General features: G+C 42.1%; 7 protein-coding genes across 13 annotated transcripts; 3 read left to right on the forward strand and 4 right to left on the reverse strand.

The window, feature by feature from the left end:
• Window positions 1-680: 680 nt before the first annotated feature.
• Window positions 681-3,572, reverse strand: LOC105701985. The gene is made up of 2 exons (XM_012429159.2): window positions 3,305-3,572; window positions 681-2,216 (listed from the first exon to the last, which is right to left on the reverse strand). The coding sequence occupies exons 1-2, from the start codon at window positions 3,347-3,349 to the stop codon at window positions 1,941-1,943; spliced, it is 321 nt and encodes a 106-aa protein (XP_012284582.1). The 5' UTR covers window positions 3,350-3,572; the 3' UTR covers window positions 681-1,940.
• Window positions 3,573-7,645: 4,073 nt separating this feature from the next.
• LOC105702195 (nucleoprotein TPR) lies at window positions 7,646-11,349 on the reverse strand. The gene is made up of 3 exons (XM_012429573.1): window positions 11,069-11,349; window positions 10,679-10,897; window positions 7,646-10,585 (listed from the first exon to the last, which is right to left on the reverse strand). Exons 1-3 carry the CDS (start codon window positions 11,160-11,162, stop codon window positions 7,878-7,880), a joined length of 3,021 nt encoding a protein of 1,006 aa, XP_012284996.1. The 5' UTR covers window positions 11,163-11,349; the 3' UTR covers window positions 7,646-7,877.
• A 262-nt stretch (window positions 11,350-11,611) lies between these two features.
• On the forward strand, window positions 11,612-15,756 carry LOC105702162 (serine/arginine repetitive matrix protein 1). 6 transcript variants are annotated; one of them, XM_012429515.1, is made up of 5 exons: window positions 11,612-11,962; window positions 13,392-13,448; window positions 13,571-14,379; window positions 14,661-14,812; window positions 14,950-15,756. In XM_012429515.1, exons 3-5 carry the CDS (start codon window positions 13,573-13,575, stop codon window positions 15,377-15,379), a joined length of 1,389 nt encoding a protein of 462 aa, XP_012284938.1. In that variant the 5' UTR covers window positions 11,612-11,962; window positions 13,392-13,448; window positions 13,571-13,572; the 3' UTR covers window positions 15,380-15,756. The 6 variants fall into 6 exon arrangements, with proteins under 6 accessions (XP_012284938.1, XP_012284943.1, XP_012284942.1 ...); XM_012429520.2 differs by having other exon boundaries at window positions 11,616-11,724; XM_012429519.1 differs by lacking the exon at window positions 11,612-11,962 and adding an exon at window positions 12,310-12,476.
• Window positions 15,698-17,282, reverse strand: LOC105702163 (60S ribosomal protein L12). Its single transcript, XM_012429521.2, has 4 exons — window positions 17,117-17,282; window positions 16,949-17,022; window positions 16,316-16,706; window positions 15,698-15,973 (listed from the first exon to the last, which is right to left on the reverse strand). The coding sequence occupies exons 1-3, from the start codon at window positions 17,151-17,153 to the stop codon at window positions 16,320-16,322; spliced, it is 498 nt and encodes a 165-aa protein (XP_012284944.1). The 5' UTR covers window positions 17,154-17,282; the 3' UTR covers window positions 15,698-15,973; window positions 16,316-16,319.
• A 250-nt stretch (window positions 17,283-17,532) lies between these two features.
• Window positions 17,533-19,409, forward strand: LOC105701973 (transcription initiation factor TFIID subunit 7). The gene is made up of 7 exons (XM_012429144.1): window positions 17,533-17,688; window positions 17,777-17,905; window positions 17,998-18,078; window positions 18,169-18,535; window positions 18,605-18,955; window positions 19,035-19,204; window positions 19,322-19,409. The coding sequence occupies exons 1-7, from the start codon at window positions 17,602-17,604 to the stop codon at window positions 19,343-19,345; spliced, it is 1,209 nt and encodes a 402-aa protein (XP_012284567.1). The 5' UTR covers window positions 17,533-17,601; the 3' UTR covers window positions 19,346-19,409.
• LOC105701974 (probable trafficking protein particle complex subunit 2) lies at window positions 19,405-20,284 on the reverse strand. The gene is made up of 3 exons (XM_012429146.1): window positions 20,089-20,284; window positions 19,727-19,960; window positions 19,405-19,659 (listed from the first exon to the last, which is right to left on the reverse strand). Exons 1-3 carry the CDS (start codon window positions 20,176-20,178, stop codon window positions 19,561-19,563), a joined length of 423 nt encoding a protein of 140 aa, XP_012284569.1. The 5' UTR covers window positions 20,179-20,284; the 3' UTR covers window positions 19,405-19,560.
• A 355-nt stretch (window positions 20,285-20,639) lies between these two features.
• Window positions 20,640-23,771, forward strand: LOC105702080 (elongation factor 1-gamma). 2 transcript variants are annotated; one of them, XM_012429352.2, is made up of 9 exons: window positions 20,641-20,749; window positions 20,878-21,027; window positions 21,338-21,401; window positions 21,488-21,630; window positions 21,877-22,179; window positions 22,251-22,337; window positions 22,409-22,687; window positions 22,774-22,926; window positions 23,008-23,771. In XM_012429352.2, the coding sequence occupies exons 1-9, from the start codon at window positions 20,738-20,740 to the stop codon at window positions 23,161-23,163; spliced, it is 1,347 nt and encodes a 448-aa protein (XP_012284775.1). In that variant the 5' UTR covers window positions 20,641-20,737; the 3' UTR covers window positions 23,164-23,771. The 2 variants fall into 2 exon arrangements, with proteins under 2 accessions (XP_012284777.1, XP_012284775.1); XM_012429354.2 differs by lacking the exon at window positions 22,251-22,337 and having other exon boundaries at window positions 20,640-20,749; window positions 23,008-23,163.
• The last annotated feature ends 77 nt before the right edge of the window (window positions 23,772-23,848 follow it).

Raw genomic sequence — 23,848 nt, forward strand, 5'->3', positions numbered from 1 at the left:
TTAAATTCATCCAAGCCCAAGTTTCGCCCCATCTGAACATCCCGAAGGTTACGGTGATATAATGTATGTATTTTATCGAAGGTTTTTATCATGCAAAATCCTTTTGCGGGAGGGAAATGCAAATCCCCTTTATTGGCTGGGTGCAAAATTCGAACAACCCCGGGTTAGGCAACATCTCCTTTCTTCCGCCATTATGTGCCAACCAGTTCTGGTACTCGTTAGTTTTGCACACGCGCTTGAGCGGAAGATTATTCATGCAAGATGCAAAATATTCCACCGACCGGGAGGAGAAAAAATGGGGGGAGAACAAATAACCCGGTGACAATGTTACGGGCTATCCGGCGGCCAATAGGAGCGGGAGAGATTCCAATTTTGCGGGAATTAGGAATACTGCAGTCGCGTGGCCATTGTTCGCCCTTAGTGTCCATTCTACCCTTACGGAAATTTGCATTCCCTCGACCTCGTTAGTTAGACATTTCTATTAAGGGGCTTTAAACTGACTTTCTGCCAGGTGAGCTTGTCGAGATTTTGGTATTCCGCTGGTCTTTTTATCTCGGAGACATTATCAAATGCCATGGACTTTACGGGATATCATTTAGAGAACTAGAGATAATCAAGTAAAGGTGGCTTTAGGTTGTACATTTTTCCATTACTACCGAAGGGTGGGTATAAAAGAATAATTCTCGTTACAGTCGTATCTTTATTCCGGACAACCTTGAATCGTAATTTCACAGCCTTAATAATACTTAGACTTGTACTATCTATTTACATAGTGTCTCCGCATACATCGTATATCTGTCTATTAAACAGTACTTATATCCTTTTATTTACATAAGATTCTTGTAGGAAGAATATAGTATTCGTCAGTCTCTCGATAGGCCCTATTGAGCAGTTTGTAAATTCACGTGTCATGCACTCAGTTTTTATATTCTTACGTAGATCTTGACTTAGGTACGCATATTTTTTTCTCCTCTTAGTTGAAGTTGTTACTCTAATCCTACTGTAAAGATTTCGCCTTCTGCCTTCTGTAGACCACTTATTCGAGTTTTTAACGTATAGGAACAAAATCGTATCTGTAATACCTCCTCTTTTCACCGTTCGAACACAAGTTGCAAAAATTTACCTAAGGTGGACTTTTGATCGTTTGATGTACGTTTTAGTCGCTATTGCACAAGAACGCAAAACTAACTACAAGCGAAGTCGATGCCTACAATCGAAATGTAAGCCACGGTACAAAGTAACCGCGGAAAAGGTGCACCTTGTAAAAATAGCCCGACGCAAGGCTAATCGATATGGCTCACGGGAATTTTTTTCCTTCTATTTCCCTGGCTTAACAATTGCGAGGTGTAAAACTGATAAATGACCGAGTTGAACCAAAGGAAGAACCTCTCCGCGAAGAATCTCATTTCCTAATAGAATTCTTTTAAACTGGTGGGAGTCGATTCCCGATACCCCTGGTCTTCTGGATTTCGAGGATATATTTTTCCGAAAAATTTCACGTCACCCACCACCCAACTTGTAGAATGTCTCTTCATAGATCTGATGCTCCCGATAATGGTATCAGCAAGGAGAACAATCGTAATCCAGTCGGCTAATACGTGTCCACATATCTGGCACCCTGAAGTGCTAGGTACAACAATAAGTACTTTTATTCTTCTTCACGGTCCTGCAAGAAATAAGTCCACACAATCTGTGCCATGTCCTGATTGATACACTTGATAAGGTAGAGGTAATCCGTTGATAGGTACTTTCACAAGAGAGATATGAATGTCCTCTTCAGCGACCTCGTGAAGGCGCCTGGATTTGAGTAATCATATCATTTTCTATGTTCCCTCGGTTCTGCCCTTCGTTTATCTCCTGCCCCTGCTATTACACGCTGATAATAGCAAACAGAACAAACATCCGCGTCTTCTTCGGCCCCCTCGGGAATGAACTCTGAGTTAAATGATCATCTCATTTTCTCTGTTCTCGTTCTTTTGGTTCTCCTCATGTTCTATGCACCAGTAGCAGCAAGGAGGACACTCGTCCATGCCTTCTGCGACGAACGTGACGAAGGTATCGACGCTTCTTGCGTCGAAGGATGCCAAAGACCATGCCAAGGATTCGGCATCAGGATCCTCCAAGGTAGAGATCCACTTCATCCGCGCGACGTCATCGAAATTCTCATCCCGTTCCTTTTTCGACTTCCGACATCTCTCCGAGAGCTTCTTGAATGCCTGGAACGAGAATCATAGCTATATCACTGATCATGAATCATAAATAACCTCTCCAGGAAGCTCTTATCCTCCCTGGGGTGAAGAGGGTCTTTTTTTAGAACGCGTGACGAGAAAGCTTCCGCATCCAGGGATCTGAAATTCCGACATTGCCTCCACGTTAAGTGCTCATTGATTTCCAGCTGGATAAAGGTCATGGGTGGTGGGATTCGATTTTGCCCCTACGTGATAAGCCTGGGAAATTGGACTCTCGAGCGCCGCCTCTGATTGGGAATTCCACCCGGCCCTTAAAAATGATGGAATATTTAATTGCTCGTTATTGTGCGGACGTACTGATAATACCAGAAGGCTTAATGTTCAGGAGTCCATAGAGACCTCCGTTATTCATGACTCCGTTATTGATGGCGAGGTATTGAGCGGTGTTAATTGCAAAATAAAGGAAGGTGGATGCCGCAATTACCGGTGCTTAGTTCGGTCCCTTAAAGTGGAACTATGATGGAATTTCCTCGAGGAAGAAATATCGTCTGCTAGAAATCAATACAGTCCCTTTCGTCAACTTTGCTTACAATGACTAGACGCGATTATCGACACGTAATTGTGCCGATAATGCTTGGTGATCGGTTGGAAACTAATGAGGATCGCGAAGGTTTTCGGTCCATGGACCCTGTATACTCGAAGTTAGTTAATTTTTAAGCGATTTCAGCAATCGATACGTGCTAAATATCTATTGAAACGTATCAGGCTGCTCACGGTCAATAGGAAGTGCGCAGCTCTCTTTACCGAAACAGAGAACAATAATTCGATAACGCATCTGTGGCCTTCGTTAGGAATTATTTTCCGTTTCCTCCCGATACAAAGATAGAAAATCCTAGAAAATTCTTCGGACTGTCCGAGTTTTTTATACTATTGTTAGTAAAGGTTGCAGACCGGATCGGAAATATCCGAAAACGTGGCCACCACGAATGAACAATTGAACAATTTCTGGATGAGATTAATTGCGCACTTTTTGTGATGACATGGATGACAATATTAATGTCAGTGACAGGTGGATATTCCGCTATTCAGGTTTCTGATTAAATTCGGAAGCTCACCCTCAGGATCCTTCTTCCGGACTTGCCGAGGACCTTCTTCAGCATGTCGATAACGTCACAGTGGACGTCACGTAGACGTCACGAGGCCGGAGGCCCTCGAAAAGTAGGGCAATCGATGGGCAAGATCTCGTCGAGGGTGGTATCGATAATTAGCGATTTGCAGCTGGCCCGTACTCCGATCTGCAATTAAATCTTGCGAAATTACCCCGAGAGGGGGGAACTCTCGGGATGCGCCGCGACGTTCGCACGGGGGTGGCTCGCGTCGAAATGCTGGCCTGCGGGGTTGCGCGGCCCTATATATAAGCTCGGCCTCCCCCGCTTATCAGAGACGTGAGGGTGCCCCACCGCCTATCAAGAGGGTGGCCTTTATGCCGGGGTGGGTGCCCCACCGTGTACATACACACGAAACATGCTTTCTGCACAATCGCCACATGCCTGCCGCACGTTTGCTACACGTTTATCGCATGTTCCCTGAATGTATATCGCATGAGCGATATCTAACTCCGTGATTAAATCCATGGAAAGCATTGAAACTTGCACGAGTGACCCTGACTAGCATGTGCCTTGGAAAATCCTAAACAAAATATACGTACACGTGGGTGGGTGCGGATATTATGTTTGATACGTACACGATAAAAAAAAATGGAATTTACTCTTGAACGATGGAAGGATTTATGCCCGGCTCCCCCAAATGGGAAAATCTTGTAGCCCTTTATTCGTACCCTAGTTCATCCGGGCGCATGTCTCCAACGTGGAATAATAATCTGTCATAAACGACGAATTGATGTTGATGTCAAAGGCTTTTGCAATCAGCTTGCAAGGAACTTTCGGCTACTTGTAAAAATGATTTCGCCGAGGTTGGTCGGCCCTCACTCTCGTTTCGTACTTGGAACATGTGCAGAGATAGGGGGTTACACTTAGCGTGTGACTTTAGTATTCGCCCGGCTCCCGTAATTGTCGCAATGGCTGGAGGAGAGCACATACGCCTATATGCCCCCTCGGGGACCCCGCACAAGAGCCGGGGGCCGAGATCGAATTGAATTAACGCGGATTTGATCGATAGTCGAGATATCTCGGCGGCGAGAATTATTGGTTATTGAGAGTATGTTAATTCGATTGGACCGGCCCAAGAGCGATCGGATGGTGCGCTTTCTCTCCAGGAAGGGCGACCCGTCGATTGCCGATATTTCGCACCCCGCTGAAAGGGGCGCATATAGACATTACCGAATTATGCATAAGAACGGATCGTTAAACCGCAGAAATAGTATACGACTATACGCTCCGCTTGGCCATTCCCAATGATTTCCAACGATTTACCCTAAAGGGAAGCAGACTCAGCAATTACACTTCCCAAAGAAAAAAGACTAGTTGTCCGAAACAAATATACACCGTCGCCCGAATCGTATATAATTGCAAGGAACAATTACCTCGTCGAAAGAAAAAATTAATACCGACCACCGAATTATGTTAATTTAATCTGACATTTCTTTGCGCGTATTCGATCCCGGGATATTATTAACCCAATGCATGTTTCTTTAAGTCAACTTCTTTTTTTTTTTTCTTTCTCTCAGTGTACTTCGAACTTGGGGAATATTCTGAAAAATTTCCTGACACCAAATTTGGTTCGGCATTCTCATTTCTCGTGAAGTGGTATCAATGAAAGCTATGTTAGAATTACTCGTTAACTCGACTGTATATTCTCTCTATGTACGTTTAACTGACCTCCGACAACGAGTTCCCGGCGATAATCTCGCGCGTGCACAAGAAGCCGTTTCGCAGATAATCGTGGACGCGACTATACGAGAGAACGAGTCCCAGGAATTCGAAGCAACAGGTCGGATGCTCCTTCGAGCATTCGTCTATCTTTCGTCTCGCATCTTGCATCGCCGCGGCCGCGAAACTGCGTTCTCGGCCGCTCGTTTTTCGGTGTATGCGGAATATACGTGCACGTGCACGCGCGAAGTGGTCACATATATACCGATAAATCGGCGCGCTTCGGCCGAAATTTCAGGGAGCACGTGGCCGCGCGTGCACGCTGTCCGCGTGCGAGCGACGCCGTTCTCACGCGTCGCCACGCGTCGGCCGCGCCCCTCGACGCGCGGCGCCACGTGCCGATTGATATGCCCACAGAAAACTCGTAATTGTCATTACATCGGGCCCGGACCGCCCCGCGATCGACGATTGTTGTTATTTAATGCTAAACATTAAAGCACTAACCTCCTTCAAGGCGTAATTAAAAAAAGAAAAACAATCCCGAAGTACCCCGCGATACCAAAATGGCCGACCAATATTTACTCGACTGTTCTACTATGAATTAGTTCATTCCGGCATGGGTTTCAGAGGCCGCGGATCAGGAGGTTATGAACTTTGAGGTTGTTAAGCGTTATCGAAATGGCGATATGCCTTTTTGGATAGTTCGTACGGATTTTAAGATTGGAACGGTGCGTGATAACGTTTAATCTTGGCGGAAGAGTAGGTTTAAAACGGTGTCCGTGAGATATTATGGCGTCCGAGGGCTGGGGGTCGCCGCTTCGATTAGTCATAGAGTTGTTCAAGATGGCGAACTCGTCGCCCTTGGTCTTACCCCGGACCCTTATCGAGGCACGCTTCCACGCCGGCCGGTGCAGCGGCGTCTAATCATGTTCAGGGGAAACAATTGCGAGCGGCGATGAGGTAACGATCGACGCGTGTCGTCCACGTGGCCCGAATGCGGCCTCGTCCAGGACTCGTATTCACCGAAAATAAGCCTTGCCTAATTGCGCCGCCACTGCCATTAGAGATTAAACTTCAAAGTAGAGATGAACTTGGCAGGGCCGGCGCGCCGGGGTTAATTAATGCGCAGCTTTACCGCGAGATATCGGGTAACCAGCATCGCAGAGGTCCGCCATTATCGCGTGGCGAGGGACCCGAACGAAAGCCAATAGCCTTTGTATGCCTGGATGCCGTAAACCATGGGAGAAAGAACTCGAACCTCCGAGATTGGCTACATCCGATCGCGATAATCTCGAGAGCGTGCAGCTTCGAGTACCGAAAGCGGATTTATATTCGCAGGGAAGATATAGGGAGGAGGATTCGGCTTTATTAAAAAACAACGGAGAATGAGGATAGAAAGCGCCTTGGAATGAGTCTGAAACTCGGGAATGGCAAAGTTCAGGGGAAAATCACTTGAAACGGGCCTCTATGCGACAGGGTCGAGGTTAATGCGCAGTTTCGCCGCGTTGCAGGAGTCCGCCATCTTGTCGCGTGCCGGGGGACCGAAGCCCCGACTTTTGCGAGGAGATTCGGGCTCTCCATTCGGCGGTTCTAATATTTAACGGGATGCATGAGTTGCACCGATTGTAAAGTAATGTTTACGGATCGCGCTTTAAGTAATTAGGACCCTTCCCCGTTAACGGAAAGCAAACGGGAATGACGCGTCCCTCCAAGGATTTGTCGGCGCAATCTCGCGCCGCCATTTCGACGGTCACGTCCGCCGAGACCGCTTCTCGTGAACTGGCAATCTGAACTAGTCGACGATCGGTCCGGTAAATATTTGAAAAGCTCCATTCATGATTGGCGGCACGTAGCGTTGTTTGTCCCTAGTTAGGCCGAGAGTCCGAGGATTCCTCCTCGACACGTATCTACTCATTGGCAGGTAATTCTAATAGATGCGTTGTTCACATTTACACAAGCAAAAGTAACATTCGTAAATGCAACAGCTGATATAGGTCGGATTCTCCGGTAGACATTCCCTGATTTTCAATGATTTTCGCTATTCTCTTCCAGGTATCTCGGAGTTTTCCAAGCCATGCCATTTCTCCGCCATCGCGCCATTTGTCCTTTCCCCTAGAGCGAAGGGATCGAAGAAAGCGCTCGCTCCTCATTGGCACGTGACCGAGCGTGCAGGGCGCATGCGCTTCGGAGGACGAGGCCGATGCGCGGGCGCACGGGCTCGCACACTCAGGGGGTGGCGTTAATCCTTTGGAGTGTGAAACGCGTGGGAATCACCTCGACTCAAGCCTCACACGCGACCCAGCTCGAGGTGGGGGCCGCCCACGGTAAGTGTAAATACAAGGGCTCTCCCGAAATCTATCAGGCAGAGGATAAAGGAGGGTAGGAAGATATTGATCTTTTTAAATTCGAAATCCTTTCGACCGACTTTGGAAACTCGAACAAAACTGTCATCATCGCCAGCTTTAGGGAAATTCCTGGGAGAAGAATGAAGAATTCAGAAAGATTCCGAATTCGATGTTCGAGCGGATTGAACCGTCAGAATTTCCTTCGTAAAAAGCGTTAATAGGAAATCGTTTAATATGGAAAATAGCTCCTGAAGAATGTGGGAAGCGAGTTAGTAAAACGACGTTAATATGTAATCCTTCGTTTTATTATGAAACTTCATTATCTCGTTAGCCTTAATTTTAATATTTTACAAAAATAAATATATCTAACAGCGGCTTTGAAAACGTATCGTTTCCAACGTTTACGCAATCCTTAAGCGCTAAGTGGACGTACATCCGGCAGAGTAATATATTAGAGTTATGTAATATTTAAGATATGATCCCATCGCGAAAATGTCTAATGAATCTTGTAGTTATTAAATGCATTCAAGAATTGGCTTGTGCAACAACGCCGGATTGTAAGGAATACTTTCAACATTACCTGGTAATAACATAGGCGTTGCCTTAACTCGAAAATCATACGGAAGGAATTCATAGCAAAAGTGATAAAAGTCGTTACGAGTTTCAATGATTCCTAGACGAGCCATGTACTTCATCAAAGCATCGATCTCACTTGCATAATTTCGATACAGCTTACGCCTGATAGTAAGACTCACGACCTCTGACAAGTTAACGATGAACCTTTCCGACTTTATCCGAGTTTCAAGCTTGTACCTTGGCTCCATACGTTTCCATAGAAATTTATACAAACGATCCGTAACCCAGGGCTTCGGTCTTGGTAATTTAGGCCTTTTGTACAATTTGCCGTCCACTATGTATGCCTTATCGACCAGTTTAAGCGGATCACTCGCCTTCGGTTTTAACGATGGTTCCTTTTTTTTCGGTTTTACCAGTTTCGCAAGCTTTTTTACGGCCTCGTGAGCTTCCATCCGATTCCGATTTAAATCTTCCAAAGCTTTTTTCTTGATCTCTTCTACTTTCGCCGTGATCACCTTCATTTTCTCAGGGTCTTGAAAAACATCTTTACACGACTGCGAACCCTGCCACGTATTGGCTCCGGTTATAGACTGGTTCTTAAACATGTCTAAAATGTTACGTTGTGAACTGCGAAGACTTACTTTCTTGGGCTTTTTCGTAACATTCGCGACAGACTCTATTCTTGTTAAATGGACTCTAGGAACTTTGTTATCGCTTGTATGTCGTTTAAGTTCTGACACTTTACGAGTCAGTGTTTTTTCAATCTGTGTTTCACTCTCCATTGATTCGTTTGCAGTTTCAACAATTGGACAATCAACATTCATCATGGAGCTTTTATCTTTATTTAAGCTTTTAGATTTGCGTATTAAATCAGGACTTGGAACGGTTTGTAATGTGAGTGTTTTGCTACTGGGAGTACTAGTACCATTGCTGATGTTCTTATTGAGTTTTCTGATCTTGGGGTCTACATCCTCCAGGTTTTCACTGTGTGACATTTGTAGGACTATTTCAGAACTACTTCTATGCTCCGAATCTGCTCCACCACCGATCTCATCTGCATCAATAGATTCAATGGATTCATGTTTCTTTAGTGTAGAGGTATTGCCATCAGTAGTTCGTCTTATATTCTTTGTGTTATCATCTCTAATCGTACTTGTAGTTGCGGTTGATTTTCTATGATCAAAATGTAATTGTAATTCTTCATCTTCACTGATTACATTGGAATCTTCATTTTCATGAAGGGAAGGGTGATGCAGTGTGTCAATATTGGTGCTCATTTTTTTGCTAATACTTGGTTGATAATCTGAGACATAGGGAGAATTACTTTTCAACGTGTCTCTGCTTTGCCCCTTATACAGATGCTGACTATGATCACTAATATTAACATTATCGATCATAGCACTGTTTTCGGGAACTAAAGATGACATCTCTTGTCTAGATCTCATTGATCTCTTTGTGATTCTATTAAGTTTTGAGTCATTTGGTTGAATGGTCTCAATTTTATCAGGCTTGTGTCCAGTGGAAGATCTTAGTGAAACCGCTTTTAATGTTGTATTACTTTGCCTCTTATCCGAATGTCTACCAATATTGATCGTATGGCTATTCTCAGTGTTTTCCTTGATTGGACTTAAATCGTACTCCGCTCTGACTGCCTTTTCAGGGATTGTGTCAATTTTTGAACTATATAATTCAGAAGCCATAAGAGGTGTCGTAACTCTGGAAGACTCCCTGTTTTCTGCCTCCATTTCAGTTCCCCGCTGAACACTTTGATTGACTATTTCAATATTATCATCGTTTTGTTCAATGAAATTAGATTCATCTTTAGATTTCTCAATACTTTTATCTGCGAATGCATCTTTGAATTTACTAGTTCCTAAACTTCTTTTCTTTCGTTTTAGAACAGCAAACCTTGATTTAATTATTTGATTTGAAATTGAGATAGAACTTTCGTTTGTATCACTAGACTCCTTTTGTAAATCTATTGATTTGTGATTTAAAGGAGAAGGGCTCTTTTGTTGATTTAACGATTCATCTTCCAGTACAACATCAAAAGCATTTTTCTTAGAATTTTTGTGTCGTTTCTTCAAGAGAGTAAATCTTGATTTCAGATCGTTAGCCTTCTTAACACCAAAATTTTCATTTTTATTAGATTCTTCTTGTGAACTTCTTGATGAATCGAGATTGGTTAATGAATTATTAGTGTGCAGTGAATGCTGTAGAGTTCTTGTGAGTTTCTCGTTTTTCATTACATCAGGAATATTTTTCCCTAAATTATGTTTTTGTTTTAATAAAGTACGTTTATATTTAACGATTTCGCTTACGTTCTCGGTTTTACTACTATTTACTGAACTTTCAGCTTTATGACTTGCACCATGTAAGGGAGTACCACTATAATCAGATTTGTGCATTCTTGACTTTCTTGTTGTTCCTTCATCCGACCAAAATGGACTTTCAAATTGTTTTAATTTTTTTTCCCTTATAGGAACTGGTTCAGATTCAGCTGCAGTTCCAGATTTATCTAGTGTGTTGCGTAAGGATTTCTTTTGGCGAAGCATTCTTGAACGAACTTTGAAAGCATGTTTTCGTTTCTTTACCTCTCTAGATATTTCAGTTTCAGACTCGGATGATAGTAACTGTTGATTTAATTCTGAAGAAACAAACAAAAATTATGAAATATAAGGGATGAACTCCTTAATTCATTCGGGTAACCATTACTATAAGTAAAGGAAATGAACGTTACTTGTAGCTGAGCCAATGCTAGTTCTTTTTGTAAAAATAGCCTTATGAAAAGTTTGATCTGATTTATTTAAATGTGTCCACCATTCCTTATCGGACAAGGACGCTTCAACTGCCGAATCAGCCTGTAAGTTGCTCGTGGTATTTTCCAAATGGCCGAATAAAACCGACTGGCTTGGTTGTACGGTTTCATTGTCTAGATTTTGCCACCAGTCCGATTCTTCTATAATGAAATTATTAACATTCCATGTTATCAACATACATTTAAATTTGATTTTACTAGGTAAACGACCCTTTCGTGATCACTTACATCTAGTAGTTATTTAAATAAACAATTACTAAGAGTTAAATTTGTCCTTTTAAAAAGGAACCAATATATCGACAATACATTTACCTTCTCCGAATACATTAGAATCTCCAAGAATACCGGAAACATTACTTGATCGTCGTTTTAGAGATCGTCTATTAAGACTCTTTCTTCTAGCCATCTCTATCAAATCTGCAGAATATAATTCCAATGAAAGCGTACAATAACCAGTAATTAACAATTCAAATCCGTTGACCTCTGAAAAACTGTAAACGTATATGAACGAACGTTTGACACAAGTAAATCTGATAGGTAGTTAATGAAAACCAAGAAACGTAAACATTTGATATTAACCTATTGGAACCAGAAACGAGTTAAGAGAACATTCACGGAAAGGGTCGCGCGATCGCGCCTGTGCTGCCTCGGTGGAGAATGTGAGCAGCAGATGCACTGTGGCGATGGGGATGCTGTTAGAGAAATGGAGGAAACATTGCTAGTATATGCATTCGTTTAGGTGTATCCACCGCCAAATGGCAGAATCGCGGGAAACGAAAGTGGAACTCGAAGGCGGCGTCACCGTTCGGCGTCCGGTACGGACCGGACATGCGCGTACTCCCGAAAGCAGTCGCCATCTTAGACGAACCGTGTCGAAAATGTCCGCGCTTGGTCGTAGAGGTTCGCCGTGGCGAATTTAACTCCGAGTGATCACCGACGCTCGCCCGCCTTTCGTGGCACCATTCGAGGCAAGGGCAAGTCAATCGACGCGGTCGCCGCGCCTATTAGTCCGGCCGGGATTGCCGCGGCACAGTGAGAGGAAAAATGCCAGTTTCCGGGTCGCCGCGGTGAGAGAGGATCGAGTGTCGCAGTTGCGCGACCGACGGAGAGAGAGAGAAAAAGAGAGAGAGGGAGAGAGAGCCTTCCGGGAATACGGAGTGAAAGTCGCGAAGTTCCGCGGGACCAGCTGCGTCGCGCCCGCTTCGGGTGGGTAATTTGATAGATCGATTGTCGAAGCGTCCGCGTGCCGCGAGTCGACGAGTCGTCGCCGTCGTTCGGCGGGCCGCGCTGGTCCGCGTAGGGCCGCCGCGCCGACTCGCATTCCCCGGCCGGTGCGCGGTCCGGCTGCGGCCGCGGATCGACCCAGTGCGGAGGTGTGTGCCTCGGCTCGGGCCCGAGGGACGACAAAGGGCTCGCGGCCCACCGCCATGTCCGCCGCCGTGACGCGCAATCGCGGCCGTCACCGGCCTCGCCCGTCGCCGTGCCCGACCGGCCCCGAGTCGCGTCGCGTCTCGCCGCGTCGGGGCGCCCTCGCGCGTCCTGTCGAGCGAAACCGGTTCTCGCTGCCCGGGCACGCCGAGGTCGCCGCACCTCGCGCCGGCGCGATCTACGCCCGCGGAGCCTGGCGCGACGGTCAAGGTCGCGAGCGAGGTCGCGCGCCTCGCACCGTCGTATCCGCGCGATCTCGAGTGTCGCCGAAAGATCCGGTTCGAGGTGTCGGGTAAGACTTGCCGAAGGCCCTCGTCGGTACCTCTTCCATTGTCCTCGGAGGAGGCGTCGCGATGAACGGCTTCGGTTCGCACCAAGGTCGCCACCTTAGGTCGCGTCGCGAGTATTCGCGACCTCGAGGGTCGCCGACGGTACCTCGGCGTCGAGTGAGATGGCTTCTGCTCGACGACGGCGAGCCGGAATCCCGTACCTTGCCCCGCGTCGCGTTTTGGCCTCGAGTGTCGTCGATGTCCTCGATACCTCCTCGGGTACCGTTCGACGAGGGTCCATGTCGAGACTCTGCGTCGCCTCTCACGTTGTCGAGTGTCGCCAGTCGGTCGTAGGCCTCGGCACGAGCTAGAGGTGGGACTGGAACTTTGTCGGGCCATGGTTGTTCTCCTGGTGCGACGTCGAGTAGTCTGGTCTTGCCATTTGGGATGGATGCAATGCCTCGTGTACGTTGCAACCATGGCCTCCGCGAGTGCCTCGAGGTAGACCTTTCCTAAAGAGGGTAATAAAGAACTGTTTCTATTGTTCGGCTTCTCCGATTCGTCGCTTAAATATCTTGCTTGAACGCGACTTTGGTTCCCGATGTTTCTACATTTCTTTTTCATAAAATGTTCACATCGCCGGTTCGCGTAAGCCCTGACACTTGCCGTCGTCTGAGTGGCAATGGAACGACGGTCGTCGCGGTTCCAGGGCGGCGATAGCGGTCGGTAATGTTTCGTGTTGTTTGTTTACGTCGGTCAGCTTGGGTCATGTTCCGGATGGTATCGGTACCCAACCTTATTTATCGAAATAGCTGGCAAGCCTCGAGGACGAGCGGAATGGCTCTTCTTGCTGACATATGACGATTATTGCGAAGTGTAATCGTTATGGCCATCCTGTCATATTATTATGAGAACTAACGTCTTCACTACTCTCGTAGGAGTTTGGATCGACCATTCTACGTGCCACTGGATCTTCTGACACCAAACATATACCGGTACGTTGGATGACTAGGCATTACCGTTTCTTTTTGTTCGTTTAAATTATCTTATAGATAAAAAACAAAGAGCAGGAATCAATAATCGATAAAAAATTAGATGTTCAATCTATACTTTTCAGGGATGTCGCGGGACTATGACAGCAAACGAAGAGGAGCTAGTAGCAGTGGTGCAGGCGCCGGCAGTAGCAGCAGTACGACCAGCAAGCTACGAATGGATTCAAATTCGTCTCAAACAAGGGCGCACGAGAGAGGAGAGAGTTCGGGGAAGAGACGAGAACTAGATTGCATGATGCGCAAGGCAAGGGAATCTCAGTCCAGTTATTGGAACAAAAAGCTCCTAGAGGTCGAAGAAAGGGATCCTAACAGATGGCGTCACAGCGGATACAAGGAGCTTTATGTGGGAGGAGCGACTTCCAGCGAGGCCAGCAGAGGACATCCTCGTAGTCCTAGGAGTCCCAGGCCACGTAGTCCTCACAGCCCTCGACCCAGGAGTCCTCGACCTCGAAGTCCTCGATCTCCGCGCGAGCGAACTCGAGAGTCAACTCGCGACAACAGAGCTCGACCAGCTCGCAGCCCAAGTACCGGAAGTACTTGCTCCGACAAGTCGTGTTCCGTGTGTTCACCCAAGGAGCGTCGTCGGGTCGCGGCTCCTTCACGGTCGCGGTCGAGATCGATTACGCCGGTTCGATCTCGAGGTCATCCAAAGGATGTCACGCCGTCCAGTTCCCGAGCGCCTCCACCTCGTGGCAGACCTCGGTCTCCACCTTTGCCTCGACCGAGGACCCCTCCTCCGGCTCCGCAGCCTCCACCGAGACATCACAAAGACTACAAGGCTGTTAAGGAGAAGGAAACCACGAAAGCACGACGTAAGGAAAAACATCACAGCAGAATTCCAGAGGATCCACGAATTCCGGATCCTGTTCCTGTGGTGAGTTTGCTGATTTCTTTCTCCTAAAGTGGCTCAACTGCCAGATGCTTTATCGAGTGCCTTTATTTTATTATCAAGATATTAAATGTCATTCCAAAAATCAACTTATATGATTTATTTCATGTTTGCCTTAGGTGTTGTATGTTTCGTGTCATTGGTTTCATTTTATTACATCATTATTTTAGGTGTAATGTACACATCAGAAAAGGAATTATCTTGAGAGGTAGAACACGGTATTAGTTGTAGTCAGTTGTAAATATGTAAATTAATAATTTATGTAGATGCGCAAAGCTGTAAAAGTAGAAAAGATACACACAAATCATGGACCGCCACCCATGCTGCGACCACCGCCGGATTCGTCGCCCAGTGATGACAGCGATAGCTCATCGAATGCTTCTCATGTAGGGCCTCCAAGGATGACGTTGTCTGAAAGGTAATTAAAATTCTAACAAATATAGTTTTGATGACACTTAATGGGATTGTTATACGATATGATTTATTCTTAGTCCACTGAATATAGGTTACATTTGAATTAAGTTTACAAAGAAATTAATAAACGATGCTTTTCAGATTTGGCAAGATGGCTCAGTGGAGCGTAGACCGCAGAGACATGGAAAACATGAGGATTACAAAGGATGGTCAAAATGCCATGAAAGTAGTGATAGAAGGCGAAGAAAGAATCGCTCGTTTAGGTTATGACTCGCCACCTCCAGGGCACTATCCTGAATCTCTGATGTCGCAGGGCCCCAGAGGGTTGGAATGTTGGGACGATGTCCGGGTTCGCTACGATTATTATAAGGCTAGAGGTTATCTGCGGGATCTTACTTTAGACGACTACATAAAGTGGGAAGAATGGTGGTACAAGTACCAGGAGTGGTTAGAAGCGGAAAGGTTCTACGAGCAATGGGCCAACTCGAGTCGTTCCACATCGGCAACTGGCGGAGGCGGAAGTGGAAGTGGTCGCAAGAGACGTGGTCGACGCAACAACAGTGCTCATTAGGTTTTAAGTGCCAAGAGCTATCATTGTCGGCTGAACACTTTGGCAACGCAAGTGACATTCGTAATTTAACTACCATCGAAGTACAACTTTATAAGTTTGTTTGGTAACTAGACTATGAATGTAGTTGGTGCTGCAGATCTTTGCAGCATTAAACTCCACTATGCCGAGATGGTTACGATGTACTCTAAACGATGTGTTGTGCTTAGGCGTGGTTTATGCTATCAGAAAAAACTATGTATACGCGCTATATACATCGCAATAAAATATATGACAGTGCTATAGTTTCAGCTTGTAAGGGATATTCAAATATTGATTTGATTCAAGTGTTAAGTAGACGTTTATTTTCATGAATTTTCAGTAAAACTTGTCAAAAGCTATGCACTCAAAATTTTTCAATTATAAACATTGGTACAAAAGTGAGTTCAAAGGATCGAAGAATATAAAATGAATATTGATGTACAATCTCCTTTAGCAGTAATCCTAATAAAGTAATCGCTATATACTGTTATTATTACATCATTATTCATTTAGAATGGAAGAAAAAGCAGATAAGTTGTGGATTTAAAAAATTTCTTTATTGAGATCAATTGGTATCTGAAACAAAACAGAAGATATTTAACGTAAATATTATTTAAAGTATCATATGGCTCGATTGTTTATTGAGGTTTTCTCCTCAGTGGCTATGTGCCTGGGATTTTGATGAAATTGTGGTTTCGATCAAAAACTACCAGGTGGATGGGATGCCAACCCCTACCAAGAGCCCAAAACTCACACTTTTGTTAAGACAGCGTCTGATTAAATTGTAAAATATAAGCAGGATTGCCAATTGAAACTTAGAATGAACTTTCTTTAGAAAAACAATACTTGCAACAAGAGAACAAAATAATCAGTTGCTGACTTAAGATAAAAAGAATGAGCAGAGAGCTCTATACACACCATATTAATCTTCGGGAACTTCTAGCTCTCCAGCTTTAATGTCTTCAATGAGGTCATGGGGAGGCCTTCCTTCCACTGTACATCCAACGGACTGGGAGGTTCCTAAAATCTCTTTTACAGTCCCACTGAGTTCACGTGACATCGAACGTGGCCTCATAGCCCTGGCAATTGCTATGACATCGTCAAAACTCAGATTTCCACTGTGTTTAATATTTTTTTGTTTCTTGCGATCTCTTGGCGGTTCTTTCAGAGCCTTTATAATCAAAGAGGCTGCGGAAGGAACTACTGATATCGTAGCTTGCCTATTTTGAATTGTCAGTTGGACTGTAATTTTAAGCCCCTTCCAGTCACTGGTGGCCTTAGCAATGTCATCGCCGACTTTTTTAGGAGACTAGAACATGATAAATTTATTATGTTAAAAAGTAATATTTTACATTGATATGGAAAAGATAGTAAATGGATATGGATATAAATATCTTTGAGAGGGAGTCAAACTTTGTAAATTAACAGTCCTTGTTTAAACGTGATAATTAGCATCGACACTAGATCTGATATGAATGAATGCCTTCACTGGAAACCACGTGAAAGATATAAGAGTAAAAAGTTTAACCAAGTGAATTTCTGAACGCTCACCAAACCAAGGGGACCTATTTTAGGAGCCAGCGAGGATGTTGCTCCGACCTCTCCTCCCACACACCGCAAAAATACTAAAGAAAGAAATTGATCATATGAATCACACTACAGAAAATATTTCTTCACAAATTAATAAGACGGTATAAATTTTCTCTAGGAAAAATATACCTTTCTTGACCTCAGTAGGATCGAACTTGGGTGGCATTGTGAATTATTATTGTACACAAAACCCTTAATACAATGCCGATGCAGTCAGATTTAAAGTTGACTGTACGCGGTACCCAACTATCCTTGAGGCTCAACGCGAAAAGACCGGATGCCGCAACGGCGCCATATATTTCTGAACGCATAAACCAGAGTCTAATAGAGAGTAGTCATCCGAGATGAGTTGGGAGATTGCTCACGGGCAGGGTTGCGCGATCGCATCCTGTGCTGCTCCCCAGTGGAGGATGTGGACAGCTAACATACTTGCCACCTGTTACACCTCAGTGGCGGAACAACACATCCCCCCACATCGGGGGGCAGCACAGGTTGCGATCGCGCGACCCTGCCCGTTAGCAGTCTCCCAACAGTCCCAACTCATCTCTGAGTAAACCTGGGTAAACCTTTAACTGAGTTTTGACGAAAAACGATTTTATTTAGAAAAAAGTAAAATGCATAGACACAGTAATAATGAATATAAAAGCCGGGATGAACCACCTGCAGAACTGGAAAGTCAATTTGTTATGCGGTTACCACCGGTGTGTATTTAGGTTTCCTATTATGTAAAATTGTAACCTTTAAATTTTTGAGTGACATTCGTTAAATTTAGTAATTTGTGTAATAAAGGAGCCAGCAAGAGTACTGCGAGAAACACTGCGCAGTGCACTACCACTGAAAGATAGATTAAGCATCAAGTTAGAAAATGATATGCGTTATGGAGAGGTTAGATTCGATCACTGGTTACTCCATGCCAAGGTGAGTTTTCCAACACAATTATTAATTGATTGTATTTTATTTCATTAATTTGTAAAGTGTTAATATTTTGAAGGATTCTTTATTATTTACAGGTTGTAGATCTACCTACTGTAGTAGAATCATTAAAAACAATTGATAATAAGAGCTTCTATAAAACTGCTGATATCTGTCAGGTAGATGCCAAGAATTTTACAATACACTAGCTAATATATTATTCTAATTGCCTTAACCTTGAATTAATTTCTTTTATTCACTTTGCTTAGATGGTTTTATGTAAGGAAGAAGATGATCAAACTACAACTGACGAAGAATCTCCTATTAGACAAAAGAAAAAAGATCCTAATAAAGTGGATAAAAAGTTTTTGTGGCCACATGGTATAACCCCACCAACAAAGAACGTAAGACGTAGACGATTCAGAAAAACCCTTAAAAAGAAGTATGTTGAAGCTCCTGAAATTGAAAAGGAAGTGAAACGATTATTAAGAGTTGATAATGATGCAGTCAATGTAAAGTGGGAGGTAATATGTGAAGATGAAGATCAAACAAAACCTAATAAAGTATCATCATCCGGCACGGTTAAGACAAAAAGAGAAAATATTGATGGAAATAATTCTCAAAGTGTTGATGTTGGTAAGTTTAGTGCAAATGTTAATAATATAATTATCAGACAAGTATTTTACTAATTTTGTTACTTTATAGCGGAACATGATATATTTGGTGAAGCTGTCAGTGACAGTGAGGATGACGACGATGAGCCAAATATCAATGTAATGGAATTGGATGAGAATAGCCGATTATCTGTTGATAGTAGAGTTTCCGATTCTAACTCTATGCAAGTTGGATACTCGGAACGGGCAAGCAATAATCCTACAACAAGTCATGATCTTGTAACAGAGTTTAGTAAAGAAATGTTTCAAGGTAGCAGTAATGGTGGTGGAGACGGTGACAAAGATTGTGTTGAAGATGGAACAAAAATCCCTAAGTTGGAAGACTTTCACTCTGAATATATTGTCCCTGATAATTATTCTGAATCACAGTCTATTTCAAAAGGTATAATGTGCAATTAGAAAATATATCCAATGCTAGTACTTTGAGATGGACAATCTCTAATTAATACATTACATTCCAGATTCGTTGCAAGCTCGTTTGGAAACATTACACATGGAATTGAATGAATTACGACAACGAAGGCAGCAACAAGAGCTTGAAATAGCTAATATTGAGAATTTCAAATTGAGGCAGCGGTTCCAAGAGATTTTGGACAATTTACTTACACAAGAAATGCAAAAGGAACAAGAGGTAAGTGCACAAGCATTGAGATGTACAATTGCAAATCTAATAATACTGGTCAATTGTAATTTAATCAGATGGTAATAAGAAATAATGAAATATTTATAACAAATTCATTTATTTCAGATTCAAGAGTTAGAGTTGGAGTAAGAACCCTCCAAGTGTTACATGCTATGTACAAAAAACTTATCTTGAATAAATAACATAAATGCAATATAAGTTTCAATTATAATTTAAGTTTTTCTACATGCATGTACATGGATTTAAGCATAAGAAATATCAACAATAACAATTTACTCATCAATATATACATTTTCTTAAATTAAAGTAATGTTTGTCAAAATATATACCATATTTATCATATATTACGAAGACAAATACTTTTTTCCATAAAGCTGCGCTTTCTTTTCAAAACCAACAGATTTAATAGGGGTGTTCAGTTTGTAAAATGGATTCATTGAATACTAGAATAAAAATTGAAGTTAGGAGAAAGACAATGTAAAGATGCAGCACGTAGAACATTTGCTTTACCTTAATGTAGGTTTCGTACATTTCATTGAAAAAATTTTTTATGCCATCCTCATTCTTGCTGTCATGTACCATAACAAATCGTATATGAGTTGCAGTGACAAATGCACTTACAAACCATTGATTAAACTTGTCTACAACTTTTAGATGCATACTTGTAGTTTTCCACGTATGCTCGTCTATTAGGTCTAAAGCTGCGTGAGCTATAAATTGACTCAAGTGTGCATGATCTTCCTTCTATTACGAAAAGGGAAAAATTAAGTGCTTACAAAAGAACGCCAAAATGATACAGATTTGAATGAATTAAATAATAAGATAACTCCATTGGTCGATATTTTCGTGACATAACCTCTGAAACAACAAACCTTCGCCTCTTTGTTCGAATTATTAAATTCTAACTCGAACAATGGATTGTCCGCGTGTCCGACGATCGCAAAATAATAGTTCCCAGACATATTTGCCTTTTTTAATAATTCAAGCTATGCTTTTTCTTAACAGCAGCTCACAGGAAGACAAGGATGGATAAGGAAGTCAAGGCGCAACCACTTTATCTCCGCTCCATTCCGATTGGTAGAGAACAGTAGAGAGCCAAAGTATGTACATACCAGAGATGCTGATACGTGCAGGGATGATTTGGCTCGGACTACTAAAACACTGAGGAAGCATAGTTACTATGTGGAAGCGCTGCAGTAGAAATAACTAGTAACTGGTATTCTTCCTACTCCTACACTAAAAAAAACTACGAATAATTGGTTGATATTGAGAAAAATGTAGAATATATTATTCTTCCCGATTATTAGAGAATCTCTAGCACCGACAATGAAGTCAAATTTGATATGGAACCTTTTTAGAACACTTCATAGATTTCATAAAACATCTGTCTCCGTTCCGATGCAGTTCATGAAGCAGTGACATGACGCATTCGTGAACACATCGCAGGCGTATGTACATCTTTGCGCCTGAGCAACGTGATCTTTGCCGGCCTTCTACTTCCTCTTCCCGTGGTGAGACATAATGGCGTCCGGAGTAAGTGTTTTCCACGCCAGATTTTCATCTGGAAACATCGGCGCATTAAGACGTCGCCGGTTATCCACGATGCGTTGGGATTTCATCCCTAGACAGGAGATATTAAAATGACGTTTACATTTTTGCAGACACTCTACACGTACCCAGAAAATTTCAGGGCCTACAAGGCGCTGATCGCGGCCCAGTATTCCGGAGCCCAAGTTAAAGTCGCCAAAGATTTCGTCTTCGGTGAGACCAACAAGACCGAAGCTTTCCGAAAAAAGTTCCCTCTCGGAAAAGTGAGTCTACCTCTAAAAGGAATCTTTTCGCCGCATTCGCATTGCGATATGTCAACTGATTTTGTGGCACCTTCGGTTGTGCCAGCTTTTACAGGAATAGATGCATCCTTCAATGTATAGAGCTACTTTCTCCTGACAAAAAACTGTCATTACTTGATCGGTACTTTGTACCATATTCGACAAAAAGATATTCAGCAACTTTGGTTAATTAGTATTGTAAAATATAGACAAGTTTCAATGGGTTATAACGCTTGTACTAATTTGCAGCTGGATGTTACATACATAATAACGACGATACTGTTTTCTTCAGGTTCCAGCTTTTGAAACCTCTGATGGAAAATGTATTACAGAGAGTAATGCCATAGCCTATTATGGTAAGTTAAATGAATGTTGTAATGATAGTCGAGTTATGCACAATTGGTAGATTGAATTATTCCAAAAATATTACTTCTATTTTTAGTGGCAAACGATCAGTTAAGGGGAACGACCAAACTCGAACAAGCGGAGGTCATTCAATGGTTTGGATTTGCCGATTCAGAAATTCTCCCTGCAAGTTGCACCTGGGTATTTCCATTGCTTGGAATTATTCAGTACAACAAAATGGTATGTTTAAATTGTAGGTAATTTATTGATTACCTCCTTCAAAGGCGAATATGTGGAAATTTACCATATTTTCGTAACTCAAGGAGGTAGATTAATTTATGCAATGAAAGCATAAAGTTATTCATATATCTGGTAATATGAATCTCTACTACAATCAATATTGCATACATTTTTTAAGGCACAAAATATCTGTTTACCATATTATTAGTATTCTGATTTAATGTTTCCATAATATTGATTTTTCAGAGTATCGAACATGCAAAAAGCGATATCAACAAAGCTTTGAATGCTTTAAATATCCATTTACTTAATCGTACTTATTTAGTAGGAGAACGCATTACATTAGCAGACATTAGCGTTGCAATGACACTGTTGCATCTCTACCAATATGTTCTTGAGCCTAATCTAAGAAAGCCATACCAGAATGTAAATCGGTGGTTCCAAACGATTGTCAACCAGCCAGAATGTGTTGCTGTTATTGGTGCCTTTAAACTTGCTGATAAAACCTTGGAGTATGATCCAAAGAAATTGGCCGAAATACATGGAAAGGTAAATAGATAAGAAAATATTAATTTTTGCACCTATATAAATTTATTACTTTATAAAGCAATTTTTGGTAGGGAAAAAAAGAGAAAAAGGGGGAATCAAACAAAGATAAAGTAGCAGTTCCAGTTTCTGCGTTAGCTTCAAGTGAAACACATGGAAAGGTAAATAAATAAGAAAATATCAATTTCTGCACCTCAATTCATGCTCTATAAAGTATCATATTTTTCGGTAGGGAAAAAAAGAGAAAAAGGAAAAGGAACTTAAGGGGGAATCGAACAAAGAGAAAGAATGTTCGGCAGCCGATCCTGCTGCATTAATTTTAGCTGCTGAACCGGAATCCAAAAATCCGTTTGATGCTATGCCTAAAGGAACTTTTGACATGGATGACTTCAAACGATTCTACTCTAACAATGAAGTAGAAGAGTCGATTCCTTACTTCTGGAAAAATTTTGATCCAACTAATTATAGTATTTGGTTTGGTGAATATAAATACAACCATGAGTTGACTAAGGTAAGTACCCAATTTTTTATCAATTTAAATATATGCTTTAAACGGTAGAAGTACAGTTCAGAATTTACAGTCTTTAATTGTTTAAGGTGTTTATGTCCTGTAATTTGATCAGTGGAATGTATCAGCGCCTAGACAAAATGAGAAAAGCAACATTTGCCAGCGTCTGTCTTTTTGGAACTGAGAATGATAGTACCATCAGTGGTATTTGGGTATGGCGTGGACAGAATTTAGCATTTACAGTAAGATTAATATTTAGTACTTCATATTTATTATCAAGTAATCATGATTTTCTTTTAATAAATGAAAATATTTAATTACAGCTATGTCCTGACTGGCAAGTTGATTATGAGTCATATAATTGGACCAAACTAGAGCCATCGGATGAACAAACCAAGACATTAGTGCAAGACTATTTCAGTTGGACTGGTACTGACAAAAAAGGCAGGAAGTTTAATCAGGGCAAAATTTTCAAGTAAAATCTACGTAACATTTGCAAAAGAATCGAAAATTCAATTTGCAAGAAATAAATCTTGAAAAAAAAAATAACCACCTAGAGGTCATGAAACTTTACACAGAATCCTATAAAATCCTATAATCGTCATACATGTATGGAGACTTCGCTTGACATGTTCCTTCCATCGCTCCGTTACTTAAGAAATATATGGCTGTGTTATTTTCATCCTTGCCAGAACTTAATCTTAGAGCCATCGTAATTACAGTAATAAGTACTTAAAGTTTGTCCTTACTTCTCTTTATGCTCTCCGACATTCTCATTGATATGTACTGGATTTACCTAATTCATAAGGTGTGATTGATTTAAAGTGCATAGCATGAGAGCTCAATTTTAATTCTTTTTTGTTATATTGTAATCTTACTTCATGATCATATCATAAATAACGCATTGTTAATAATTTTAACAGACATGTTCTATTAATGGTTTATTTCGTTTGTATCTGCCTTTATCTAAAAGAACCTATATAATTTCACTTAAGTTTATTTGGGCGGCTTAAATTGATGTTATTTAACTACTTTTATCAACAAATTAATAATATTAGAAAACTTAACAAAGATCATAGAACTACTATATTGTATTTGTTATCTGTTACCTGAAAGTATTTTTTATTAATTGCTTCCTGCATTGTGGAGGAATTATGAAAACTA

This window comes from Orussus abietinus, unplaced genomic scaffold, assembly GCF_000612105.2.
Source record: "Orussus abietinus isolate OABI.00-Male unplaced genomic scaffold, Oabi_2.0 scaffold22, whole genome shotgun sequence".
In the NCBI taxonomy this organism is placed as follows: Eukaryota; Metazoa; Arthropoda; class Insecta; order Hymenoptera; family Orussidae; genus Orussus; species Orussus abietinus.